The sequence below is a fragment of the Microplitis mediator genome, chromosome 5 (genome assembly GCF_029852145.1).
Source record: "Microplitis mediator isolate UGA2020A chromosome 5, iyMicMedi2.1, whole genome shotgun sequence".
Classification (NCBI taxonomy): Eukaryota; Metazoa; Arthropoda; class Insecta; order Hymenoptera; family Braconidae; genus Microplitis; species Microplitis mediator.
Window position 1 is genome coordinate 24,363,356 of NC_079973.1, and position 7,805 is coordinate 24,371,160.

Here is a 7,805-nt window from a genome sequence, read left to right on the forward strand (position 1 = left end):
AAACGAATAAATTTAATTTAAAAAAAATTTTATTATTATTAACCTCGTAGAGTTCATGATCATTAACGTTTAAAGTATCTAAGGAAGGTATATGATGTGAAAAAAACTCGGCGAAATTTCTGCTGGGCTCTAGACACGAACTGCCTTCTTTTTTATTGCTGGGTCTAAACGGTAGCTACTGGACAAACTTACTAATTTTGAACTGATACATTTATATGATCTACTTATTAAACCATAGGTATAACCAAACTTGGGTAATCCTACCTTGGTCCAAGCCTGGGTTGCCATTGGACGGCCAAGGCTAGGTTACCCAGTCTTGGCCCAAGCCCGGGTAATCATTGTAACGGCCAGGACTGAGTTCCCGATCTTGAGCCAAGCATGGGCCAATATAGATGTGCCAAAGCTAGGTTTCCCAGTGCTGGGCCAAGTAGGGCCCCGTCGTTCAATTCTCGCAGCTCCTGCATGGGTTTAAGTGTAATATTTTTTTTAGTGCAGTATAATAATTTTTTGGTGACTTCCTGTTTCAAGTTGCGTCAACAGGATAATAAAAAATTGTGCATTTTTCAAGTCCGATTCTCCGAGACCCAGAAATGAATTTTTTTTCTAAATCCAAAATTTCGATTTGTATAAAAAAATTATTTCATGTAAAAATTTGGGATTGAGAATGAATAAATATTTTGAATTTACTAGGGAATATTTTGTTAATTAGCATTTAACGACTTTTTGAAATAAAAAACAATAAAAATAAATTTTAATAGCAGTAAAAAAAAAACTATTTATTTTTTTTATCATACACAGAATTATCATCAAATTTTTTCTTGATACAACTTCTGATCACTAATTTTAAAAATTTATAAAAAATGAATATATTTATTGCTAGTATCACAATAAGAAATATGTAAACATCAATAAGAGCCTCTTGATACCAAGACAAAGATGTTACGGAAGCCTTCAAAAATTTTTGACCGTTGCCACGTGCGATGTATTCCGCCCACCAGACCGCCGTCTTTAGGGGCGACTCTGGACGATCATGCCAAGCTTTTTGCAGCAGTTTCGCATTTTTCTGGTAACTAAATAGTCAGATAATAAGAGCGGTGATTAAAAAAATATGAGGACTGTATTTTATTTATTTTAACAAGATTATTTATTTATATTTATGTTATTAGATAAAGCTTGACCGCGTTTACCTCGAGTCGTTGAACACACGATCGATCGCAGATCTCAGAGTTTTAGCGTTGAAATTATTCCATTTGAGCACAACAGCGACTCCGCGGTTTTCAGCCGCCGCCGCGTTATTGAACTGATCTCCGTACATCGGAACAACCACCATGGGAACCCCAGCACTGACGCCTTCGCTGATACCCAACAAACCCCCGTGGGCCAAATAACATTTCACATTTGGATGCCCTATAAAAATATTTAATGTTTGTCATTTATATTCATGTATATTTTTCTTACTTCTTAAAATATATGATTTCATATTTTTCTTGCTCTGTAATTTTTATAATATTTTTTTAGGGAATAAAGTTATTTATGAGTCAGGCATAGTATGAATATATAAAACTCCATCTTGTAGAATTTATCTTATGTTATTTTTTATAAATAAATGTATCTAGTAAATAGTCACAAAATTTTATGACAAAAAATATGTATAAATTATTTTTTTTTTCCTTAATTATTAGGAGTCTTCAATATAAATCACTTTTAAATTTAAAAAAGACATGCAGAATATTGATAAGATTAAATTTTTCTATCACTAATAATTAAGTAGTATATCTGTGTATATATGTAGATATGTACATATCTGCTTTGTACAAAATATTTAATTGAAATTTTTTTAAAAATATTTAATCGACATTTCGTAATATGTTATAGTATTGGGAGAAAATTGAATAAATGATATGATAAAATATAAAAATAACCATGTCATTTAATAAATAATAAAAACAATCAATTTTATCTTATATCTACAACCGGCATATTTATCTAACATCAATCATAAGCATTAAAATCATTATTTCCTCTTTCATTTCAGTAAATCAATAAAGAAAAAATAATATACAGCAAACAATTCAGGTTATCAATTTTTTTAATATTTTTATCTTATAACAATTCAATTTTCGATTGACTTATCATTTGATAAAAAAATTTTTAAATCGTATTATTGTCAATTTTTTATTGCAGGTCATATTTTTTATTCAAATTAAATCTAAATTTTTATCCTTTTTAAATTTTATTAAAAATATTTTTTTTTATTTTTAAAGCTACGCCATTTTACTCGTAAAAAAAAAATAAGAAATTATGTTACTGACGTTAGCCAACGTCTGATTTTTGGATTTTTCCAAAACGAGAATTTTAAAAATAGTATATTACACACGTAGGAAGGAAATTAGGACATTTTAACACACGTGTATAATTGCCTGACAGTTCATACTTTTGCTCCGTTTGTAGGGAGAATGGCGCATGCGCAAATTTTTATCATTAGTTTTCTCATGAATGAAAAGAACGACTTTCTTCCCTCTAAACAGGGCAGGAATTTAAACTTACGGTATAAAGGTAAAAAAAAATTAAATTCAAGCAACCATGTTTACTTAACTCATAATACTAAAAACACGAATAAATTTACTAAATCGAAGTATAATTTTTCTTATCTTTATAACCATTGTTTAAATCTACTCATAAATTTATACAGACAATGCATTTTTACTAAAATTAAGAAAATATTTACTTGGCACTATTTAAATAAAATAATACTTAAATCAAGAAATTTTACTTGGAAATATACACTTTTTCTCTCAGTGTAAACATCATTTTTTTGTAGGTTACAAATATTTTCTACTATCTATGAAATGATTTCTTAATAGTGAAGATATCATGTCTTAAGAAATGACTTCTTAACTATTAAGAAATCATTTCTTTGATAGTATAAAATATTTGTTACATACAAAAAAATGATGTTTAAGAAATGATTTCTTAAACATCATTTACTAAGAAATCTTTTTTAAATGCTAAGAAATCCTTCTATCAGTGTAGGGCAGTAAAGTGAGAAATGTCTCAGATCACATTACTGCCCTAGGTGTGTAATATACTATAAATAATCCCGAGTCTAAAAACAAATTCTAGTTTAATCCTCAAAAGCTTCAATTCCTTTGATGTTTCATTTGCCGCCCAGAAAGTACACAGCAAAAAATATTGTGTAAAATCAACACAGTTTGTGTGTTAAAAACGGTTAACACGAAATTTGTGTTGAAATTTTAACACAAGAGGGCGCAAAAAATTCCACAGTAACACACAAAATGGGTTAATAAAGAGTGTATAACACATTCTTTCTGTTACAAAATAAAGTGACACATACTTTGTGTTAGTTTAACACACTATAATTTTTAACACAAACCGTTTTCGACACAAATACACAATATTTTTTATTGTGTAACTCTACGTTAGTACTAAAAATCCTCAATGAGAACTATGAGGTCTAAATGCGAATAATTTATCGATTTTAAATTATAAGTAAGACCTCAAAATCCTCAAAGAATGAAAAGTCATATTTCGGACTTCTAACAATTTTAGATAAAAAAGGGAGGGGAGAGAATACCTCTAATGAGACTTTTGAAGTTCAAATGCGGATAAAATTATTCTTGTATTTTTTGAGTATTTTGAGGCTCTAATCCAGATTATGTTTCTTCAGTTTAGTTGATTTGTTGAAACAAAAATCCGTAAATTCTTAATTGTCTACTTCAGGACCACAAAAATTAATTTAATTATTTTTTTAAAAATATAATAAATACGTACGAAGTATAGCAGCTTGCGGTACCCATTTCTTGATAAGAACATTACTAGGTATATTAGGTAAATTTTCAGTTTCCCATTTCCAAATAACTTTTCGCGGGATATTACCGATAACTTTCAGAATATCATCGAGAGTATCATTAGTCATTGAGCTCGCTTTAATCATAGATCCCCAGCTAAAGAACAGGACGCCTTCATAAGCATTATCAAGGTACTGCTGTAGATCATTCGGCAATGGAGGCGGATTAATATGTATTCCTCCGACTTCCACGACATTTGGTAAATTTGGTTTAGGGCCGTGCAACGAATAATGTGTATTTACAAGTACAGCTGAGGTGTTACGCGCAATATCATGTAGCGGCTTACTCGATCCGAAAGCCTCATCAATAATCTTCTGAGTCGGCCAATTAAATGCGACTTGATAGAATACTTTCATATATAACAGACTGATAGTATTGAATGTGCGTTCAATAAAATTCATATTGGGGGCAAATCCATGGAATAACGAGGGTACATAACTTGGATTATCCAGATTACCTATTCGACCGTTTGCCCATGGCATCATAACATGCGATGACAGCCCAATAAACGGGGGATTATTTAAATAATCAACTATTGCTAACGAACAGTCGCTATTAAATATTTCCGTGAGTATCAAATCAAACTTTGGCTTACGGTTAATTAAATTTTTAACTTGCGGTAAATTTAATGCATCTTCACAAGATTGCAGTCCCATGCTACGTAAGTAAAATAATTCTAAAAATGGCGTCAACGGTGTATGGAATATTTTTTTCAAATCGACGACGTTTAAAAATGGATTGAATTTATTTATCAAACTTATGTCATGATAATTATTTATCGTGTTATTTTCACGCGGAAAATATGATATTACTGTAACATCATGGCCACGATTTGCCAATTCTACAAGAAGTGGCTCGAAAACGTCAAAATGACTTTTTCCGGGGTGACTAAAAAATCCTAGAATTTTAAACTTTTTATCTGCGACACTTTCCAAAGCACTTGCGCTGTTAATTAGATGAATAATTGTCAGTAATAACAGTAAAAAAAATTTTTTCACAGTCATCGTCACTTATTTATTGCAAACGATCACTAGAAACGGACCAACCGATAGAGATGACCCCACACTTAGTGACCTTGTTTTAAATTTTAATTCAATCGTTAACTAAATAAACGAGCTGACATTATCGTATATATTATATATCACTCATATCATACTAAAGTAACAGGAGAGACTGTTGACAGTGAACTGAACATCATAGATGAGTTGCTTGTATAATCTTTGGCCCCACTCTACCTCTGAGACTTAAATTACAACAACCTTTAGATAAAAATATTTCTGGCTTAACTGTTACTTCCTTTTTTTATCGCGTATCTATTTTCTATTACTAATAGTATTACTTTTAATCCTGTTATTTAATTACGGTTGTGTTGTTACTAAAAATAAAAAATGTAATAAAGTAAGACGACTTTCTTTTAATTTTTAAATTTATAAAGCAAAGAAGGTGCTCGTTGTAGTTAAAAACTGGTGGGGATAATTATCAGTAGAGGGGATTTTAGATGCTTTGTTCGTTAGAAAATTATTTTAGGTTGAAGGTCTAGTTACGTCACTAGTTAAATATTTATTTAGGAAGGGCATTACTATTACTTTTCATTCTCGAGACGAAAATTTAAGCGTAAAGATAAATCTAAATACAAATATTTTAAAATATATATTCAATTGGTAAATTATGGAGAAAATGAATTTATAGAAATGATTTTTTATGTTCGGCTGAAATGCGTACATGCATTTTTTTTATGTGTAAACTAAAAAAAGACTTTGCGTCTCAAAATTTGATTCCTTATCTATCTTCAAATTTTGGGCTGGTACCTTTTGGATATTTTCTGTCAGTATATGTATATGTATGTGCAACAAATAATCGATAAAATACTAACTCAACGCTAAAATGTATATCAATAGACAATAAATAAATAAACAAAAGTATTTTGTTAATAATAAATAAATATAGAGTAGGGGAAACCGGGACAGGGCGGCCCCCCTAAGCAAATTATCACTTTTTGTGGCTTTCAACTATGATCACTTTACTTTTGTCTTATTTTGAACAAATTTCTGGACATTTTGCCAAAACTCTGAAAAAAAATTTTTTTTGGGGCAAGGAGGCCCACCTCCAAAAAATGATAATTTTTTTTTTTTTTTTTTAATCGTTTTGATCGTTAAGAACGTATTTATTAATCTTGAAAACTATTTTCACTTTTATGTTACTCAAAAAAAATTTTTTAAGGTGAAATAAATCGTTTCCCTAATTTTACTAAAAAAAAAATTGATTGTAATTATTTTTTCACAGCTATTGCAATAAAGTTGAATTTGAATTTAAAATTGACGCCAAAAAAAAGCAATTCTATATTTATTTTTTGTCATTACTTTTAACCCAAAAAACGACTTTTTTAATTTTTTAGACTATTGATAATTTTATTTAATTTCAAAAATTTATCAACTAAAAAAAAAATTTTTATTTTTGAATATTTTATATGACCAAATTTGCCTCAGAGAAAGAGAATTAGCCAAAAAATATGGAAAAATCATTTTTTCAAAATTTTCGGCTGGTTCATTTTGCCCCGGGTGTCATGCGTAGGGCTAAAATTGCGCCAATGTATCGGATTTATTGTAATTAGATGACAAAAAAAAAAATTTTTTTTTTACCAAAATTTCAGGTGGGCCTCCCTGCCCCTGTCTCCCCTAAATTGGCTACAGTAAAATTAGATATCAAGTGGCTGAGGGACCAGGTCCGAAAAAGACGGAAACAGCCATTTAAATAATTTTATCTATACCAAGGTCAGTAGGAACAAGAACTCGTTGATAAATTAATAGAGAAAAAATTTTATTATTTTATAATCAGGTCCCAAAGCCGACTTAGTAACCATACTTCAGAAATAAAAAGTTCAATAAATTTTATAAACAATGATTAATATTTAAATAATTGCACATCAATTGACAACAATGACCCTATATTTACTTAAGTGGCCTTGTAAATTTATATTGATTCATAAACTTATTTAATTTAGTACATTAATATGCGTCGTTGTATTTGTGTATGAATAATAAAGTAGTACAACTGCTACTACCTCGAGTTTGACAGTGAACTATATTGTGTAACTTTGGTCCTACTTTTATCTAAGCGAGGCTCGAATTACGAAGATATCGAAAGAAACCATGACCACTCAGATCTTTTCATCTCCACACTACTTGGACTATGAATAAACTATCCTAGGTCAAAATTAAAACTTGATCAGATTTTTTGGTCTTAAATCGTGACTAAGTGAGCCAGTTTAGGCCAAACCAAGGTGGACTCGCCTTAATTTAGACTTAACTGTCTTAATTAGTCATGATTTAAGACCAAAAAGACTAATCAAGTTTTATGTATATTAATTACCATGTAATTAATTTTAATTGTTTAATTATCAGCAATTGCCGATGTCTCCTCGCTTAAAATCTGCAATGTCACTGCCGGATAGTATCACGTTTGCTATCAATTTAAAAATCATTAGTAGAAGTTGCTGATTAATGATTAGATAAATTGAATTTTAAAAAAATGTTTAGTTACTAGTTGAATTAAAAAAATAATTATTTAGAATTTTTGAATTAAAATTTTTTTTTAATTACTTCCGTAAAAGTAAATAATTATTTTCGCCTCTTTACCGTAATTACACGAGGTGAATAGCCGGGTGGTCATTGGTCTTTTTTTAATTTTTTTTTTCACATTATGAGTCAATGGTTAAATGGCTAAAATATTATGATTATGATAGTAATGATTGCTATCACTGGATATTTACTTTAGTTGCTAAAAAAAATTCAGTACACAGAAGAAAAGTATTCCTTGATGTAAAAAATTTTTACTCGCTCCAAAAAAATTTTTACTTGACCCAAGAAATTTTTTGCATTATAAATTGAAAACAAAAATTTTCTTGGAGCACAAAAAAATTTTTTTGAGACGAGAAAA

At 29.6% G+C, this 7,805-nt stretch overlaps 1 protein-coding gene across 1 annotated transcript; it reads right to left on the bottom strand.

Annotated features, from left to right (window-relative positions):
* Positions 1–745: 745 nt before the first annotated feature.
* LOC130667525 (UDP-glycosyltransferase UGT5-like) lies at positions 746–5,172 on the bottom strand. Its single transcript, XM_057469158.1, has 3 exons — positions 3,793–5,172; positions 1,188–1,407; positions 746–1,070 (listed from the first exon to the last, which is right to left on the bottom strand). The coding sequence occupies exons 1-3, from the start codon at positions 4,871–4,873 to the stop codon at positions 773–775; spliced, it is 1,599 nt and encodes a 532-aa protein (XP_057325141.1). The 5' UTR covers positions 4,874–5,172; the 3' UTR covers positions 746–772.
* Positions 5,173–7,805: the final 2,633 nt, after the last annotated feature.

Coding starts and splice junctions, on each gene's coding strand:
- LOC130667525 (XM_057469158.1), bottom strand. CDS start 4,873: ATGACTGTGAAAAAATTTTTTTTACTGTTATTACTGACAATTATTCAT. Junction 1,408..3,792: donor ACCGCAAGCTGCTATACTTC/GTACGTATTTAT, acceptor ATATTTTTATAG/GGCATCCAAATGTGAAATGT. Junction 1,071..1,187: donor CGTGTGTTCAACGACTCGAG/GTAAACGCGGTC, acceptor CTGACTATTTAG/TTACCAGAAAAATGCGAAAC.